The sequence below is a fragment of the Micromys minutus genome (genome assembly GCF_963924665.1).
Source record: "Micromys minutus genome assembly, chromosome: 1".
NCBI classification, from domain to species: domain Eukaryota; kingdom Metazoa; phylum Chordata; class Mammalia; order Rodentia; family Muridae; genus Micromys; species Micromys minutus.
The window spans coordinates 250,753,583-250,774,098 of record NC_137969.1 but is presented as its reverse complement, the minus strand read 5'-3'; the positions used below and the strand labels follow the sequence as shown (position 1 = coordinate 250,774,098).

The 20,516-nt window shown below is 50.6% G+C and overlaps 1 protein-coding gene across 3 annotated transcripts; it reads right to left on the bottom strand.

Moving 5' to 3' along the window:
• Nucleotides 1-635: 635 nt before the first annotated feature.
• SLC25A47 (solute carrier family 25 member 47) lies at nt 636-20,370 on the bottom strand. Of its 3 annotated transcripts, none has more exons than XM_080925115.1 (8): nt 19,934-19,998; nt 15,666-15,851; nt 6,453-6,565; nt 4,393-4,436; nt 4,045-4,116; nt 3,173-3,355; nt 1,913-2,237; nt 636-1,572 (listed from the first exon to the last, which is right to left on the bottom strand). In XM_080925115.1, the coding sequence occupies exons 3-8, from the start codon at nt 6,478-6,480 to the stop codon at nt 1,292-1,294; spliced, it is 933 nt and encodes a 310-aa protein (XP_080781241.1). In that variant the 5' UTR covers nt 6,481-6,565; nt 15,666-15,851; nt 19,934-19,998; the 3' UTR covers nt 636-1,291. The 3 variants fall into 3 exon arrangements, with proteins under 3 accessions (XP_080781241.1, XP_080781242.1, XP_080781243.1); XM_080925116.1 differs by lacking the exon at nt 19,934-19,998 and adding an exon at nt 18,788-18,886; XM_080925117.1 differs by lacking the exon at nt 15,666-15,851 and having other exon boundaries at nt 19,934-20,370.
• Between the last annotated feature and the right edge of the window lie 146 nt (nt 20,371-20,516).

The window sequence follows — 20,516 nt, the reverse complement described above, 5'->3', positions numbered from 1 at the left end:
GAGAAGAGGCCCAGATGATATCACACAAATAGAGATCTTGAAGGCAAGGGTCCTGTATATGAGATCTAGAGTCCAAGGACCTGCAGGAAAGAGTTGACCCAGAAATAGGTCTTGCCCCTTCTATAAACGGATAATTTCCACTGGACCACCACCCACCACACACACACACAGTAAAAGTTGGTGCATATGTGGCCAGGGTTTGCACCTGAACATGCACAGCTAAAGCAGGAATCAGCCAGCTCTACCACAAGACTGTTCTGTGAAGACCCAGTGAGTGGACTCACTGTACTCCAGCTTGACTCTCAGTGGTCCATCACTGGAAGCCATAGTGGCTGGAAAGGGAAGCCTTAGAAACACAGCTAAGCCCACTACATGCCTGAGAGCAGAGCTAACCCTATCCTGCCCTTCAAACCACTGATTCATAAAACCTTAGTAAGGTACCTAGCACCTTCCCATCCTTGGTGCAGAGCGCCAGCCAGGTAAGAACTACACAGCCCAGAAAATAAAAGGAGTAAAGCCAGCCAAAGGGTTATAGAGGGTTTCACAGTGACCCTCTATATAGTGAGCATCTAGCCACCCAGGAAAGAACTCTCCATCTAAGCCACCAGGACCAAGGTTCCGCACCTCCTCTCCCACCATGAGCGGACAGGCTTCACAAGGGGACTGGACCCCACAGACCACAGAGCCACACAGCTGAGCAACCACAGCTTTATTAACAGCCACTCCTGAACCGGGTTCCAGAATCTTCATGTGGCCCACACAGCACCTACAGGCAGTGTGGGTATGTGATGGTGATACCCTGTACCAACTCCTTGGTCAGTGAGAATACGGGCTCCCTTGAGCAGCCTAGAACAGGAAATCAGCCCAGCCTGTAGCCAGTTGTAACCAGCTTGTTGTCTGGTCCCTAGCCTGTCTTTAAAGGGACAGTGTGAATCTAGATGTTGAGTGGAACTGGGGTTAGAGGTTGGCCTAGTACCCAAAAGGGTTGGCGAGAGTATGGGCATGATAGTATAAACAGGAATGAACAGTTGTTCGGTGACTGACAAATGACTCCAAGTGACACATGTCCTCATCAAGGAGACCCACACAATCCTGACTCATGACCCCCAAGCAGGTGGCAGATCAACTCCCTGACTTGGTCAACAGCTGGGCTAGCCAAGCTCAGGCCTCCCCTAAGTCACTGCACAGAAGGCCCTCTGCTATTCCGGTGACAGCCCTGTGGGATCCTGAGCCTGCCCATGCTCCCCTTTGCCTCCAGCTGCTGTGTGACGTGGATGCTGTTGACTGGTGCCTATGTGAGCAAGCTCTGAGTGAGCCTCAGCACAGCCTCATACGCCACAAAGACCACCATGTTGACAGGAAAGGCACGGCAGCAGTTGAGTGCCAGCCCCTTGAAGAGCACTCTGGGACCCTCCTCCCGCACACTGGTCACCACACAGTGCAGGAGGCCCCGGTAGCGTTGCTGGCCCTGCCCATCCGCTTGCAGACGTGACTTGATCACGTCCATGGGGGTAGCCACAGCCCAGGCCAGGACCCCAGCACAGCCTCCAGCCACCAGCACACCTAGGACATCTGCAAAAGAGACAGTGAGAATACCTTATTGCAAGCGTCTTGGAGACAGGACCCAGCCCAGAGAAACTCACCGAATCAAGATAAACCCCTCTAGCACAAAGTCACTGTGTGGCCTTGGACAGTCATACGCACTCCCCTGAGAAACCCCTACTTGAAAACGGAGGCAGGTAGATCTATATTGGTTGGCACACTTGATTTGGTGTCAGTTTGCTGCACAAGCAGCCTGAGAGACCACGTGTACAAGCATACCCGGGTTAAAGATCTGCTTCTATAATGTAGATTTCTCTCCCATCCCCCATGCCATGGGACCAACCCTTCCCACCCTCTGCCTGTCACTCACCTGGCTGGCTCTGGCCAGCAGGGGTGAGCCACTCGCAGAGCATAGCATAGGAGAGAAAGTAGGTGGCAAAGGAGTGACCTTCACGAAGGAGCAGAGCTGAGCTGCCCTTGTACAGTCCCCGCAGCCCCTCCTCTCGGGCAACTGTGACCAAACAGTGCAACGGCCCACTGTACTTAGGCCTGGGCTCCAGGCAAGCAGTGGGTGCCGGACACAAAGCAGGAGCCACAGATGTCCCGGAGGCTGAGGGCCACCGCTGCTGTGTCTGAGCTTGGGCCTGTGTCTGCAGGCGAACTTTGGCTACCTCAGTGGGTGAGGTCAGGAACACCTAGGACAGGGAGGAAACAGAGTAGGTCACACCTGCAGTCTGTCCACATGCTCTAGGACCCAGCCTTCCATTGATGGGCTCTGATCACCTGGGCGGGGCTAAGAGACCAGACCCCAAGAGGCTGCTGCTAGCTGGTCCCAGGGGTTTGATGGTGCTGAGTCAGCTCAGCCCAGTTAAAGCCAAAGCCAAGGCCTTCTCTCCTATCTGAGAACAGTGGCTCAACACCTACTGGGTGCTCAGTGAATATGACTAAGTTCAAGACTATAACCTAATCGACACAGTAGTTTGTGATGAAGTCACATTGCTAAAGGCAAGGCATGGTGGTCACTGTGGGACTCAGACGGGTCAGGTCTTTATGCCTCTGGCCTTACTTCTTACCCACCTCATGTAGAAGAGATGGCAGCTCAAGCCTGGCTGGGGAGGCTTACCAGCCTTTGGTCTCTGCACTGTGTACAGTAGGCAAAACACTTAGCCCCTTGGCCCATGGAGCTCCAAGAATGGGGGCTTATCCATGCTTCATCCTGGCCTATGAGGGACATCAGCTGCACCTGCCTGCCCTGTTCCCATCTTTAGTGCCTGATGGTCCATCTCGACTGAGGATGAGGGATGCCAGGTGTCCATGGAAACACTGGGTGATGTTCAGGCATTTGGTGGCCACCCTAACAATGGAGTTTCCCTCCCCCCCCCCCATCTGGAAGGTCATGGGCAAATGACTGCTATTTCTCTGGGTCCTCTCACCGACAGAGAGGGTCTTTAGGGTCATCACCTCCTCTCCACTAGAGTACACTGGGAGGGAGCCTAGCCCACCCCAGGCAGAATAATTCCTTTCCACAGTCCCCACACCCTGCAGGGACTACCTTCTCAGAGCCTCAGTCTTGACACCTTCTGGGGGATGTGATTCAGACTCCCTTCTGCCCTCCACTGCCTCCACTCACCCGGACAAGGCCAGACGCACATCCAGAGAGTGTGATATCAGCCTTGGTGGGCTTGGCGTCCGTGCTGCCGTACCGGAAGCGGCAGATGTGAGCCAGGCAGTGGTGGTAGGTACCAAAAGATACAGATGACACCAGGGACACTGTGCACACAGGCAGTGAGAGACCCCTGTAGAAGCCCCACACCTGAGGGATGGAAGCCAAGTAAGGACAGGACCCAGCCAAGAGAATGCTTGGCACTGAGACCTCTGGGACTGACCACCATCTTCCCGTGCCCAGGTCAGCGCTTCCAGACTTGGGGGAGGGTCTCAGGACTTGGTGAGGTTTGAGGTTGGGTAAGGGGTTAAAAAGATAACTGTCGGGCTGGAGAGATGGCTCAGTGGTTAAGAGCACTGACTGCTCTTCCAGAGGGCCTGAGTTCAATTCCCAGCAATCACATGGTGGCTCACAACCATCTGTAATGAGATCTGATGCCCTCTTCTGGCATGTCTGAGGACAGCTGCAGTGTACTTATATATAATAAATAAATCTTTTTAAAAAAAAGACAACTGTCTGGCCATAATGATGAAACCAGCACAACGTTCAGCTAACCCCCACCTGCACCAAGCCCCAAGTTCACTTGTATAGTGTCCTCAAGACCTGCTCCTGGATGGGCTCCTCCCAGGCCTTCAGAAGCTCAGTTACCCCTGTGTCCTCTCCCCTGGAGACAGGGACTTGTTCTTTACCCTATAAATATCCAAAGTGCTCAAGCTTTGGGCCTCAGAGGGATTACTGAACTATACACAGTCATACCTGTTAGGAATGCCAACAGGCTAGGGCTGAAGGGGAAGGGCATCGCTAGCAAGTGCCACCCTATCATCGGGTTCCAATCTTACCCGCTCTTGACGATATGTGTCCCGAACGCAGTGCCAGATGCTTGTGTACTTGGCCTCAGTCTGGATTCTGACCTGCAGGAAAGGGAGACTTCAGAAAGGGTTGGCCCTGAGCTTGGGGCAAAGCCAGTAGAAGCTTTTGATGGTCACAGGGCTGCTATAGGCTGAGTGGGGACAGCAAACCCCTTCTAGAATAAGGCACAGGATAAGAGAGACCGACAGCCCCAAGGGCCATAGGGAGCAAATGATGGTATTGGAGTAAGGGCAGGGAGAACGGCTAGATCCTGTTAGCATTCTAACTGATGACCAGAGCTGGGTAGCATGGAAACCAAGGCAGGGCCTTTGCTGTACCTTCACTGTATCCAGAGGGTAGCCCACAGCAACACCGCAGACTCCTGCAAGACAATCAGAGGAACCGGTGAAGCAGCAGGAGGTGGCCCTGTCAGCAGCGAGAGCCTCTCCCCCACCTCCTGCTGACTTCCAACTGACCCTGCCTGGGCTCCTCCTCTCTGCACCCTCTAAATCGCAGGTGAGAAACCGAGGGGCACAGGCTGTACCTGCCAAGCTCGCCCAGTGGTGCCTATACCCATTGCCCATGCCAAGGACATTCCTCAGCCTCCCCTCTGACAACACATTTCGGGAGAACGCCTGGCTCCACTCTGGTTGACCCTCTGAGCCAGGTAAACTTTGCCCTCAAGCCTCAGCCTGTGCCGGGTTATGTGGAAAGCAGGTGGACACCCACACATCCCAGAGCTGGAGGAAGCGCCCATTCTGAACAAAGGCCAAGAGAGCAGCCCAGACCCCTGCCCAGGACACTAAGGAACCAGCACTGCCAGGAACGGAAAGTGAGTGTGCACCAGAGTGTGCACCGCTGCTGTGGTCTGCACAGACTTCCCCAGAGGCCCACGGGAGATGGCAGAGTCTGTAGGAGGTCCTTAAACCACTGCAGGGGGTCATGTCTCAGAGGGGATTATGCAATTGCAACTCCTTGCCTTTCTATACAACAGAGCTAACAGAACTGCCTACCATTGTCCTCTAAGCACCCACGCAGACCCAGGCAGTGCTCGGAGCCTAGGAAACTGCCTACTAAGTAACTATTATCCTGGCTAAGGGGGTTGGTTACCTGAAAACAGTGGACACAGCTGCTGACTCCTCTTGCAGAGAGGCTGGTAGTGCCCACCCTGACTTTGGACCAGGAGATCTATGATGCCTTCCTTGCCTTGCCACTTACACTGCTAAAACCTACACATCTATAGCCAGTGAAACCCCGAGGAAACTCGGGGGCCAATGAAGTGCTTGGGCTTTCTACCCCTCCCTGAGCAAGGATGCTAAGGATACCCAGGACAACCGGTGGTGGGTAAGAAAACAAGTGAATTCCTAGTGGGAGGATGAAAAGCAAGAGCCTGACAGGAAGTTCAGATAAAATAGCCTTCTACATCCTCAAACACTTTACCAACTCCTATCCATCCCTCAAAGCCTTCCTCTCTTTGGCCTCCTGGCTGTGCCTCTACCGGGAAACATGTTAATCAAAATCTGTGTCATGTGGCCTTGTTACTATGCCCCACATTCCATGTCCACCTCTAGATCTAGAGTTCTTCAAAGAAAGGTTCCAGTCTGAGTCCCTAGGATGGGGGTGGGGGGGCCAAGCCAGCACAGCACAGCACAGGGCCAAAGGTCCCTGACTAGGACCTTTCTGTGGCTATACAGAGGATGTGACTTCCCGTGACAGTAATGTTCAAGGGAGCAGCAGGATGATGGAGGTCAGGACCCAGCAGCCCAGGCAGGGCCAGGAGCCAGTCCTCCTGAAGCTGGAACTGTCTTTCCTTTCTAGCCCCCCAGGCTGTTCCCAGCAGTAAGAAAGAGCCCCCCCCCCCCCCCCACAGCTTTTTCACAATAGCTGCAGGGCCAAGGGTACCTCTCTCAAAATAGTTATACTGCCTGAGGATCCGTGGCACGTGAAGTACACGTGAAGTACAGCGGGCAGCCACCTCTTTCCTCTCATCTCTCCCCAGAGGGAGACAGTTTCAGCTGCAGGGGGCTAGATGTTAGCAGTAGGCCAGAGACCCATCAGCTGGGCCTGCTCCCTGCAAACACAACTCCTGGGTACACCGTTCTTCCCTGGAACCTTCTGTCTCTCCCCAGGACTCATTCAGCCACCCCCAGGACCCCAACCATCTCACCCCACTGGTTCCTGCTCCTGAGCCAGGAGTCTCTAAACTGGATCAGAATCCTGCCTGATCTTCAAGGCCATGTGGGAACCCATGGTCCATGCCAGGGGTCCACTCAAACCCTGACTGCCTAGAGCTCTCTCCCACTTACCACACACACACACACACACACACACACACACACACACACACACCACCCCCAACTCTCCCCAACCCCTGCTCCCCTCTATCCAAGTCTTGTACCTCCAATGGCCCCAGCAACAAAATCCATGGACAGCGTGCAAAATGAGAAGAGCTCTGGTCTCGCCGTCTGTGCCACACTGGCCGGCTCCTACAAATCCTGCGATCTTAAATACCTGTGAGCAGAGGTGGAGATTGGGCTGTTTAACAGGATATTTTGATGCCCACACTCATATGCTCCACAAGGTCCGTGGTGCCAATGACCCAAGCGTCAGAAAAGCATGCGAGAGGTCATGGGAGGTGGCCAACTCCCCGACCTATGTCTGCTTCTATTTCCAGACTATACCGGGCTTCTGATTGCTTATGGTGATGCCATAAACTGTGACCCCCTCAGAGATGTACCCCACTCTACAGTTCACCTCCAGTCCTAAAAGGGAGAGGGAGCAAAAGCCTGTTCTAATCATGGAACCACCGAGACCCCAAAGGTGTCTAGCCTGAGGCAGCCACTATCTTAGAGTCATTCTGTCTGAGGGCAGTCAGCCCATGCAGGAAGTGCAACCTTGTCTCTAAGGCTACCCTGCTAGTTCATTTCAGGGGCTCAGAGACCCAGGCTGCAGCCCTACAGGGGGCCTTAGGACCAGTGAACTGCTGAATGAAGGAAGGGGCATTTGACGTGCAACACTCAGCAGTTCTGTCTGAATGGCCCTCAGGACAGGGCAGCGGAAAGCCACGTGTCCACCTGTTTTTCTGTTCTCTGTAGGCTGGCCTTGAACAGGCTAGTTTCAAATTAGGGATGACCCCTCACCTTGACAGTTTGTCTATGTTTAGATAAGTCAGCAGTCCTGGCTGCCACAGCAGAGGGCAGAGGGCAGAAGGGGCCAGAAAGTAGCCTGTCCAAGGCCATCCTTGATGTCCGTCCTGGCCTGTAGAAGGACATGGCTCAGCATCTGATTGGAAGGTGACACTGCCATTTGGCTTTGAGACAAGGTCTGTGGGCTCCCCGTGGCTCTGCTTCTGCACCCACAAAATCTATGTGCACACAGAACAAGCTCTGGCTGGGTCCCTGCAGAATTGCCGGCTGAATTCATTAATAGAGGGTCGAGAGGGAAATGATGGGTCTGCTTTAGGAAGACAGCTGAGCCAGATGTTACACTCTAGAAGCTAGGACCTCAGACAATGAGGGAACCTAAAACACACTGTCCACCCGAGAGGACCGGGCCCCTTCAGTCCCACATCGCCAGTGGGTGGGGCCATGTACCCTGATACTAGGTCCCAAGACCCCAGTCACCCAGGACACCTTTCTCTCTCTGCCGGTCTTGGTGTCTCTCTCAGGCAGGGCCAGTTGTCACCGCCCACCTACACTTCCCTAACTGTGTCATCATTCCTGGACAGCAGCCCACCTGTCCAGGCTCCTGATGCATGCAACCAGTACATGCCAGGTGCCAGCGTATGGGACACCTCAGTAAACACAACAACCCAGTCCCTGCCCTAGAGGCCTGATGTGCTGGAAGTGAGACAGAGCAGCTGCTTCCAGTTAGGCACGGCCACTGCTAGGAAGCAGAGCAGCTGTGACAACCCACAGGAGGCTCGAGAGAGAGTGGGCCTGGTGCTGTCCTTCATGATGCAGAAGGCTCATGACTCCCTTGCGGCCTCTCTCTACCCTAAGATTACCCGAAAAGAGCCCTGAGCACACAACATCAGAAACAAAGATGGACACACCTCCTCAGTTAACAAGTCAGATTCATTGGCAGTCATTTGCTAAGTCATCCTGATTTTGCCTGCTGCTGTGGCCATTGGCAATCACAGATTCTTATTCCATTCTTGGTTATCAATATTAGTTCTCAGATCATAACACACACACACACACACACACACACACACACACACACTAAAAATACGCTGAAAGAGCTGGAAAGATGAGTCAGCAGTTAGGAGCACTGACTGCTCTTTCAGAGGTCCTGAGTTCAATTTCCAGCAACCACATGGTGGCTCACAACCATAATGGGATCTGATGCCCTCTTCTGGTGTGTCTGAAGACAGCTACAGTGTACTCATAAACATGAAATAAATCGTTACAAAAAGGGGGAGGGGGATGAAAAAGATTGATAAAGAGGCGTCAGAATTTAGTCCAGCTTTCCTAAGTCAAAGGTAGCGGGCTCATAAGGACATAGACAAAGGTCTGTGTAGACAGAATAAATCTCAGAAGACACAGGTACAGACACAGTAGGCTCAGGAAACTGGAAGAGTCAGTTTGAAGTGGACTGTGTCACAGGCAGGAAATTCAGTATTTGAGCTGAAGCAGGGGACAAAGGTTGAATCCTCACTAGGGCAAAATTCCTGTAGAAAAGGCTTAGTGTGCCTGCCCCAATCTAGTCTTGGGTGCATCTTTTAGAGATCCAAGTGAGGGGGGGGGGCATCTTATTTAGTTGATAGGTTCATGAGTCTGGTGTTTCTGGAGTGATCTCGTATATTCACAAGCATCTTTCATAAACAGCACAGACAAACTATCAGTTTGTGCCTCCTGATGTGTTTACCTGTGTAAAAATGATGATCTTGGCACTTAGACTTAAAATAGAGTGTGGTAGTTTGAGTAAGAATGAGCCCCATGTATTTGAATGCGTAATCACCGGGGAGCAGGGAGCGTCATGTTTGAAGTGATTAAGAGGGTGAGGAGGTGTGGCCTTGTTTGTAGGATTTGAGGTTTCAAAAGTCCATGCCGAACCCAGAAAGCCCCCCTCTATCTTTCTCTATCTTTCTGTCTGTATGTGTCTCTGCTTCTCTCTTCTATCTCCCTCTTCTGTCTCTTTATGTCTCTCTGTGTGTATCTGTCTCTGTCTCTCTGTCTTTATCTCTTTCCTCCTCTCCACCTATGGATCATGATGTGGCTCTCAGTTACTTTTCCAGCACCATGTCTGTCCATGTGCCACCTTGCTCTCTACCATGATAATATTAGGACTAGACCTCTGAAACTATAAGCAAGCCCCAAAATTAAATTTTTAAAAAAATAAAAGCGGCCTCAGTCACTGTGTCCCTTCACAGCAATCAAACTAAGTAACTAAGACATGAAATAACTCCAGTCTAGGCCCTACCCAAACAGTCTGCAAGCTGTCATTCCATATAACAGAGTTACTTCAAGAGACAAACAGCTAGGTTGACAAGAAGGCTCAATGGATAAAGGTGCCTGCCTGCTAACAAGCCTGACAACTTGAGTTTGATCTCAGGGGCCCACATATTGGAGGAAGGATGGAATTATTCCTCAAGTTGTTCTCTAACTTCAATGTAGGTATGCATGCATGAACCTTTAATCCCAAACAATGGAGGCAAAGTTAGTTTGTAGAAGGAAGTAGCCATGTTTGAAAGTGAAGTCTAATTGAGGGGCAGATAAAGTGATGAATCAGAGAAAGATTTGACAGAGTGGATCAGAGATAGGATACACCCAACTGTCAAAAGAACAGAAAGGATGGAGAGCTACTTAAGAATAGCACAGGAAGAAAAGGCATGTGGGGCAGTTTTACCAGGACAGTTTTGCAGAGACAGGCTGCAGGTAAAGACAAAATAAGCCAGAGAATGAGAAGGAACCAGAAGACTAAAGTAAATTGCCAGTTGGTTTGAGGCCAAGGTGAGCAATTCAGTGAGAAGCTGAGAGAAGCCAGATTGAATCAGTCAGCTTGAAGAGTTTTGAGCCAGAATAGCTGAGCTGGACCAGCCAGCCAGAGTTCAGAAAGAACTAGAAAGAATGGGCTTATTGAGCAGTAAACCTCTGAGAAAACAATCACATTTGGTGAATAAAAGTTACTTTTACAAAACAGGGTGAGACTTTCCAGCAGCATAAATACCTTCTGAGTCTTTTTGTAAATAATTCCAATAAAATTATAGGTTCATCAATCTGGATTTGAGTATAATTCTTTCTTTGGTCTTCTTGTTGGGGTCTGGGAATCACTACATAAAATACTCAAACACCCATCTCAGCAAAATAGGGATAGTTTATTGACTGCCACATCCCAAGACAAATTGACCAAAGCCACAGGTCAGACTCGGGGACTGTGACCTTGAGTCAAGATCCTATAGGGTTTTTTAAGCCTGATATCTACAAACATCTGTGCCAAGTTATTCCACCAATTGGGGTTTAGGGATAGGGGACTTCTTTAGAAACATGTCTTTGTTGTTCACTTATCCTGCTCCAATTTGTTAGGTTATTCAGCTCTGATAAGGGACTGGCCTTGTTTAACATTCATGTCTTAACTTGCCAACCAAGATTTCAGTTACATCTCTTTCTGCCAACTAGAATGTCAGTTCCCAGGGAGGTCTTGAGAACTTAAACTTTACTCAACTCCTGCTCAAAATGGAAGTCTTTTTCCAAATAGTTTCTTATATTGGTTCAGGTGTCTCTCTTAGGTTGGGGTCCATCCTGAGGGCAACTTATAAAAGCAAATACCATAAAAGCTTATATACAGGTATAGGGAGTGTTGCAGGGTAGTTGGTTTGTGTCTAAGCTTATTGTGGTTAACTATACAAAGCAGTTCTACTGAGTTCTATTGTGATGGTTTCCAAGGGAACAGAACATAACAGAATATGTAATCAACTTGAGCATGAGAAACTTTCCTACTGACAGCAAAAAACAACATAAGAGATAATTTCCTTATTAATAACAGCACAAAATGGCAGGCTAGACATTTAAAAGGTGCCTAGGCCTTTGCATTCCAGCTATGTCTTACTATCTTTCCTAGGCCTGAGTATGCTAATGCTGTCTATATCAGGAATGGAAAAGCTTTTCTTTATATTGCCTGAGGGAGAGTCAAGTAACACGCAGATTAACAGGGAGAGAGAACATAAGTATGAATTGGAAAGGTGACCCTGGGACAGTCATGTCTTCTGAGTCACCAGAGCCTAATTTCTGCAGTGCTTTGTCTTCTGAATAAATATACCCAAACTCACCAAAACCACAACTATGCCCCAGACTGTATGGCTACCTTGTACTGGTTCACCATTGGCTATAAACTTCTCATAGACATTAATGGCCTATGCTGGCCTTCCTCCACACTCATAGCATACAGTTCAGGGGGCTGCTGCTGGGTGGTTAAGTGGAGGGAGATGACAACAGGTCAATGAACAGATGGATGGGTTGAATGAACAGAGAGGTAGGTAGGAAAGGAAGGAAGATATGAAGGGAGAAAAGGATGGGTGGATGGGTGGGTGGATGGATGGATGGATGGATGGATGGGTGGGTGGGTGAATGGGTGGGTGGGTGAATGGATGGGTGGGTGGGTGGGTGGATGGATGGGTGGGTGGGTGGGTGGGCGGATGGATGGGTGGGTGGGTGAATGGGTGGGTGGGTGGGTAGGCGGGTGGGTGGATGGGTGGATGGATGGATGGATGGATAGGTGGATGGATGGATGGGTGGGTGGGTGGATGGATGGATGGGTGGATGGATGGATGGGTGGGTGGGTGGATGGATGGGTGGGTGGGTGGGTGGATGGATGGATAGATGGATGGGTGGGTGGGTGGGTAAGTGGGTGGATGGGTGGATGGATGGGTGGGTGGGTGGGTAAGTGGGTGGATGGGTGGATGGATGGATAGATGGATGGATGGATTGGATGGAAGGGTGGATGGATGGGTGGATGAATGGGTGGAAGATGGACAGATGGGTTAACAGATAAGCAAGGGAAAGATGGATTGTATGATGGCTTGTATATACTTAGCCCAGGGATGGCACTATTAGAAGGTGTGGCCTTGTTGGAGTTGGTGTGTCACTGTGGTTTTGGGCTTTAAGGCCCTCATCCTAGCTACATGGAAGCCAGTATTCTGCTAGCAGCCATCAGATGAAGATGTAGAACTCTCAGCTCCTCCTGCACCATGCCTGCCTGGATGTTGCCATGTTTTCACCTTGATGATAATGGACTTAACCTCAGAATCTTTAAGCCAACCTGAATTAAATGTTGTCCTTATAAGACTTGCCTTGGTCATGGTGTCTGTTCACAACACCAAAACCCTAACTAAGAAAGATGGGTAGAAATGGATCAATGGAGCAACAAAAAGGTAGAGTCAGAGATGAAGAAATGGATGAAGAGAGTAGCAAGGGGAAGGTGGGTGGGTAGAAACAGAATGATTGATGAGTAAGAGATAGACAGACAGAGGCAAAGTTGGAGCACAGACAGATGGATAGATACCTGTGGGACAGACAAAGGCCAAGATGATAGGAGAGAGTGGCTAAAGGCTGCCTGAGGCCATGGAAGGGAAGGTATGATGTAGTCCATGCCTCCTTCTGAAGTGACTGCAGTCATGAGGGGGCCTGTGAAATGCTGAGGCCTCCTCCTCCTCCTCTTTGCTGGAGCTGATAGAGAATGTGGCAAGGAAGGAAGAGACCTCTGCCAGGGAGTCCTGGATAAGTGCATTGGGAAGGTGTGGTACCCCGGGCTTAGGTTTGTTGTGGAAATCTGCTTTGCCTAGCTGTGTGACCTTAAGGCAGAGATACAACCTCCCTGAGTCCTGACTTTCTTAGTAGGCAGTGGATCTCAAGTCTGCAAGGACAACAGGAAAGGCTTAAGGGGTGTCTGATGGGGCCACATCCTGCCATGGGCTAGGGAACTATTACTGATCAGGGCCACCTTTAGTCCTCCTTCACCTCGATACAGGCTTTCTGACCTTTTTCACCACAGAGCGTCTGGACATATTCTATTCACCTTCTCGCTCAACCATGAGTTTTACACAACCAGAGAGGCCATACAACCCAGGCCTCAGGATCTCAACACAAAGGGGCCTTACAAACTCTTTCCTGCTGTATGTGGTGACATATGACCGTAACCCCAACATTTGGGAGCTGGAGACAGGAAGATCAGAAATTCATTGCTACATGGCCAACTGAGGCCAGACTGGGCTACTTGAGACATAATCTCAAAAAGGAAATTCTGCCACAGCTTCCTCAGTTGGAAGCACTGACATGAACTACCATATCCAACACAATCAGTTTTAAGTGTTTCTTTCTTCTTAAAAATCTTTTAAAATGTATGTGGATGTGCATGACTGTTCTATGTGCGCTATACATGCAAGTGCCTGCAGAGACCAAAAGAGGGCATGAGATCACCTGATCTGGAATGACCAACGGTTGTGAGCCACCCAACACAGCTGCTGGGCCAAACCTGGGTCCTCAGCAAGAGCAGGGCATGCTTGGAATCACTGGGCAATCTCTCCAGCCCACAACATTTCTAGTCCTGGATCTCAACTTCCTCCCTTCCTTTTCCTGTCCATGTGACTTTACCTGAGTGCCTAGGGATCCATGTCTTGTACATGACCATAGCACCCAGAGCAATGACCTGCAGCCAGTGGCTGTGAGCCAGCACAATGGTTTATATATGCTTGGCCCAGGGAGTGGCACTATTTGGAGGTGCCGCTTTGTTGTGGATGTGGGCTTTAATACACTGTCCTAGCTGCCCGGAAGCTAGTCTTCCACTAGCAGCCTTCAGATGAAGATGTAGAACCCTTAGCTCTACCTGCACTGTGCCTGCCTGGATGCTGCCATGTTCCTGCCTTGATGATACTGGACTGAACCTCTGAACCTGTAAGCCAGCCTCAACTAAATGTTGTCCTTATAAGACTTGTCTTGGTCATGGTGTCTGCTCACCACAGTAAAACCCTAAGACACAGACAACTTACAATAGATCATCTCTGCTCTGCTTCATGGCCTAGATAGGCAAATCCTTTAGCCCATACCTGGCTTCACCTCACTTACATATTTCTTTACTGTACAAACCATTCAGTACAGGCAGGAAGAAGACAGACTCTAATTCCTCACCCTCCAGTGCTGGGAATGGAACCCCATGTTAGTACCTATTGCATGCAGGGCAAGGGCTAAAGTACTGAGCTACATCTCCAGTCCCTAGGCTCCACCTTTTAAGGACAGAATGCCAAAGATTTTGCAGACATGCTTTTCAAAAAATGCATATTGGGGCTGGAGAGATGGCCCAGTGGTTAATAGCACTGACTGCTCTTCCAAAGGTCCTGAGTTCAATTCCCAGCAACCACATGGTGGCTCACAACCATCTGTAATAGGATCTGATGCTGTCTTCTGGTGTGTCTGAGGACAACTACAGTGTACTTATATATAATAAATAAATCTTTACAAAATGTATACCGTGCACACGGGTGTGTCCCCCACCCCGTACTACAGAAAGGCAAAGGAGGGATTGGATTTCCTGAAACTGTAATTACAGGGAGTTGTGAACCACAACAACATGGTGCTGGGAACTAAATGCAGGTCCTCTGGAGGAGCAGCAAGAGTTCTTAACCACTCTCCAGCCCCGTGGAGGCACACTTCCAAATCCTTATGAAGAACCAGGAACCATGGCTGCAAACTGCACAGGCTGTCCTCAGATGGGCTACCCTGGAGACCAAAGAGGAGCTAGCCGAACCGTCTGAAAGAGGCCTTCTTGTCAGGCAGCAAGGAAGAATGTTTCAGTCAGCTCCAGAGAACCAGGGAACTGAGTGGGTTCACTGTGGTTTGGGACACATTTCATATGTGCAGGCATAGCCTGGCCGGGAACAGAAACACGGCTAGTGGGGCAGCAGCAGCTCAGGGCAGTAGAGCTTGGAGCAGCAGCTGGGGTGGTAGAGCTGACAATTTTGTTTTCTACCGTGCAGCACCTGCTAGACACACATCCTTGTCGTGGGCTACACTTCGAGGTGAACCACATCCTTCAAGCTTCCCACCCTACCTGGCACAAAAGCCTGGTCGAGCAGACACAGAGCGCCACACGACAAGGGAGAGAGAAGCTGATCTCCCTGCCCAGGGGCACCACTAAGGCTGGGAGAAGCAGGAGAAGCTGTGGACATTGCCTAAAACCCCATAAAAGTTCACAGAACTCCTAGTCCCAAGACAGTAAACATAAATGTCTTTCTTTAGCCCTTCTCAGTCTCTGGAGCTGCCCAGCTTTCCCTTTGGCCACATCTGATACTTGTGGAGTAACATGCCTGAGCTCAGGACACAGCATCCTCCTTGCCAAATGGCCCTCCCTCTCCTGCCTCCTATGGTGCCAACTCCAACTAGTTCTACCGCACCTCAAACCAAGTCTGTGCAGGACACGCCGTCCTCCTCGAGCCACCAGGGGCTGTTGATGCTGACTCTGGGCTCCTGGCATCTCCAGGCTGTCAGTGTGAGCCTGGGGGCGGGGGGCATTCTGAGTAAAACATATGGCAAGATACCTTCCAGTTCTGGGGGCATCATAAGCAGGGCCCCGGCAGCCTATTTTTTCTATTTATTTATTTATTTATAGCTATTTATACCAAGGACCATCTTGAATTTCTGGTGTCCGCTGACTCCTGAAGGCCAAGTGGTTTCTGAAGCAGGCGAAGGCAGCCTCTGGTGAACCAAGAGCTGACCCCAGGGGAACTGTTGGAAATGCAGGACTCCTACACACCTACACCCAGGGCTGCAGCACAGTTATTAAGTCAATCCTCATCCTCTACTTCCTGGAACAAAAGAATCATGAGTAACAGGACATCAGCGGAGTTGTACTGTCTACTCCCTGGATCCCTCCCCAACTCAAAGCACACATGACTTGAAACAAAGGTGACAGGCAAGACTGCCAAGCCAAAGCATCCCTAGAACTCTGAGACATTGTCCCCAAAGCTCTTTGTTTTTAAAAGATTTATTTATTTATCATATATAAGTACACTGCAGCTGTCTTCAGACACACCAGAAGAGGGCATCAGATCCCATTACAGACAGTTGTGAGACACCATGTGGTTGCTAGAATTTGAACTCAGGACCTCTGGGAGAGCAGTCCATGCTCTTAAGCACCGCGCCATACCTCCCTGAACACACCCAGTCTTGTCCCCAAAGCTCTTAAGGTGTGCTGTGGAGGCTGGCTTCGAGGCAAGCTGCCTCTCCTGCTCAGGGGCTGTTCAGGAACCCCATGCTTCACTTCCCTCTTGGAAGTGGGTACTCACGTCAAGGCACACCAGCCTGACAAACCGGTCTGCGCCTCCTCTGAGGCTGCCTGCCAAGCTGAGAGAGCTGCTCCTGGCTCTCTGTGCTCTACTACCTCTGCAAAGCTGCTGTTCTATTCATTTCCCTGACGCCGCCTCAGGGCGGCTCACTAAGAAGAGCTCTCTTACTGTGTAGCACAGGCTGGCCTTGAACCTATGGACGACCCTCCTGCTCCAGCCTTCCGATGCTAGGTTCTGCTGAAGATCCAAGCTCAGGCCCCTCATGTCTATACCAACTAAACCATATATATCCTCAGCCTCCTATTGGAATCTTTATGCTCTATACATTTTATTGATTTGTGTGGGGGAGGGGGATCCATGCCATAGTACAAGTGTGAAGGTCAGAGGACAAGAGGTGGCAGTTGGTGCTCTCTTTTTTCAGATGGGTCCCTTTACCCACTCACTACTTCATCTAGCTGGTCCCTCCTAAAGAATTTCACTGTTGCTGAGTGTTTCTTTCACTAGGGACCTCCTACAGCTATTCTTGATTGGCGGCTTGACTACATCTGGAATTAACTAGAACCCTAAAGTGGAGGGGCACACCTAGGAGAGACTTTTGCTTAATTTAAAAAGGGAAGATCCATTTCTAATCCATTTTTTGAGGTGGGGAGACTCTTTTAATCCAGATCTTTTAAGGTCGGAAGACACACCTCTAATCTGGGCCACACTGTTGGCTGGCAGCCTATATGAGGAAGAAGGAAGCTTGCTCCCTTCATATATATATTTATTTATACATATATACATATATGTGTGTACATATATATATATGTTTTTTTTAAATGGGGAAGGTTCTTTTCTATGAATTCTGTTCCTCTAGAGCAGTGGTTCTCAAACTATCCTGATGCTGTGACCCTTTAGTATTGGGGTGACCCCCAATCATAAGATTAGTTTGTTGCAACTTCATAACTGTAATTTTGCTGTTATAAATCATAATGCTTCTTTTTTTTTTTTTCTTTTTTGAGCTAGGGGTTGACAAAGCAGTCACAACCCAAAGGTTAAGAACTGCTGCTCTAGAGAACCCTGACTCATACAGTAGCCTTGGCTAGCTCAGAACTCACTATGTAGACCAGGCTGGGCTTTAAGTTATAAGAGATCTGCGTATTTCTGCCTTCTGAGTGCTGGGATTAAAGATGTGAACTACCACATCCAGCCTTACAGGATTTAAAAAAAAGTTATTATATATTTATTTATGTGTGTGTATGTCCGGAGAGAGAAGAAGACATTGGATCCCCTGGAGCTGCCAGACCTGGGTTCCAAACTCAGGTCCTCTGAAAGAACAGAGTGCTCTTAACTGCTGAACCACTTCTCCAGCCTCCTCTGCCCCTAGGATTTTTTTTTTTAATTCTCAAAAAATTCATTTTAAAAAATTGTCTCTCACAAGCTGCGTGTCTGTGGAGAAGGGAGACACTGTTAGCCAGTAAGGTCCTACTTGCTAATACCAACCCCTGAAGAGGGGTGGGGGGTGGGAATTCCCACCTAGGAACTGCAATGGGAAGACACCCAGAGCACAGTGGAGTTCCAGTGAGGTCCTCTGTGTGAGAATTAGAGTTCAAAGTTCACGAGCAATGCAAGGTTAGGGGAAGGGCTTCGTAGAAGGTAGCCTTCATACAGGCATAGGCAGGGAGGAGCTCGGTAAACTAGAGCTGAGCAGGAGAGGGTGGGAGGACCAGTGGGTGCAGTCATGTTATGGCTTTCCTGTGTCCTTGGCATTGAGCAAGTGAGGTGGGGGGCTAACTGACAGCCCCTCCCGGGTAGGGAGATCAAGGGGTATAGTGCTCCTTTTTGCCTACTACTGTTTCTACACTGAACTCAGAAAAGACATTTCTCTAAACGTATCACTGTGGGCAGTGACACCCCCTCCCACACTGCCTCTCTCCTACTGCCCACCCTTTGGCTGGGATCCTTAGAGCTGAACAGACCCATGGGGCAGAGTTGAAGAGGTAGTATATACTCCTGGTATAATTTTACCCTTGTATAAGGTAAGACAATAATAAAACAACACAGTCCTAGGATGTGGGCACAGGACTCTTTCTGGTCTCTTCCCAGCTACCAACCAAGGTCTTGAGCATTTGGACCCACCTTGTCTTCTGCCTCAGATCATCAATGGCCTGTGTGCAAAGGGCTCTCAGACAGCAGGGTGACTGTCTCAAGTGACTCCTTCCTACATAAGTGCAGACCAGCAAGCCCAGGGGGCACACTCAGCCACACAAGACAGATCCTGACCCACCCAGGGTGGCATGCAACCTCAGATTAGCCTTCTATTCCCTCACGAATTTTGTCCCCAAACCTAGTAAGTCCAGATACAATACCAACCCGCCATGATTGATCCCAACATGCCCACGAGGTCCCACTGGATTCCCACAGGGGCTGTCTCTGGGCCCTCCCTCCAATGGTTCTGAAGCTCAACTATGGCGTACCCCATGTATATGAGGCTCCCGAATCCTTCCCCAGCACTCCTAGAGGGTGCTCCACACTAACACCAGGAATGACATCACTGTAAAGGCAGGCTCTCCCACACTCCTCCCGGTCCTCCTCTCTCTGGCGTTTTGACGCATGTTCACTTAAAAACAAAACAAAGGCTGAAGAGATGAGGTTCCACAAGTTCTGCTCTTTGCCTGCCCAGCATGCATGAAGCCCCGAGTTCGCCCTCCAGAGAAAGAAAACGTAACCAGGGATTAGTGTGCATACTTGTAACGTCCGCATTCAGGAGGGCGGGGCATGAAGGTGTCAAGTTCTAGACCAACCTGGGCCATATATCAAGATGTGGTCTCAAAGCCACAGATAGAAAGAGCTGTTCTTGTCTCATCAGTTGCCCTCCCGTTTCTTAGAACCAGAAACCAGGGTGGAGGTAAACACAGAAGCTTTACCACCTAGCCCCCAGGTCCCTGGATGAGGACTGTTGGATTTAATGGCACAGGCCTCAGGAGGAATCCTACAATCGCCCCAGTTTCTGTGTGTACCTCCTTCTTCCTCTTACCACGTGCCTTCAGAAGGCATCCCGACGACTCAAAGCCTGTGGAGATCAAACCCAGGTCTCCAGACCCCTAGTTCAGGGCCCAGTAGCCACCACAAGCACTGGACTAGGGGTCAGCAGGCCTGGACTTGGGTGTCGGCTTCACGAAGGGTCCATTCAATGCTAAATAAACACCACCCCTCAAGAACATTGTGGGGTCCCTGGCCTCAGATCTGCCCCTCCACCAGATCTTCCATCCCACAATTCCGTGCCCAGTTCAGAGAGGGCAGAGGCGAGAGCAGTGTGCGGGTAACCACAGGAGGCTGACTCCACTCAAGAGAAAGTCACTAGCAGCACAGGCCCTGGGAGTGATGACTGTTTCCACCCATCACTTGGACCTGCTTCAAGACTCTTTGCTGTTGTAGATTTTAGGGGCAACGGGGATGGGAGGTGGGGAGGTGTTTGGTTCTTACCCTACCTCAACTTTAGTGCTCTCCAAGCCTGGAGCTCGTTCCTTGTCCTGCACCTAGCTTACCCCGTCCCAAGGCCCAGGGCTGCAACCGGATGTGTGCACCCTTGATCTGGCCTGCTGGCGGCTCCCAGCCCTGACCTGGAATCTCCCTTTCTCCATAACCTTCAGCGGCTCCCACGAACACATCGGGCTCGGCGGCACCCTTCCATCCACAGGCCCAGTCCACAGGCCCCTTCTGTTTGAAAACGTTTCTGCGTCGTTCAAACTCAAGTCCCTGCCTCTGCCTGGGTGCACTAAGTCCTCAGTCCTTCAGCGCGTTCGCCAAAGGAGATCCGGGACCCCGGAGGCCCCTCCAAGTGGACGGCCGTTCTCGAACTTTCACAGCTAGCTGAGTCCAAGACCGTGGTAGGCCTTGGGAGAGTCGCGGCGTTCCACGTGTGCACTCGCCACTGTGTCCTCATGACACAGGCAAGGACGATGAGGTTGAGCAGGAGAGTCGCATCCAAATACCGTGAGGGGCCCCGGGGTCGAAGCAGATCGAGCGCCGCCCTTCGGATCTTGTCGTTGGGAGGCTTCCGGCTCCGGTGCTCAGTGTGCCCACCGCACTGCCCCTTGCCAGCGTAGCGCGGGCGGGCCCGAGAAGCACAGTCTTTGTCTACTGAGCCCCGAGGCGCCCCCTCCCGCCGTGCTCGAGGCCACACCCTCCGGACGCGCCCAGCCA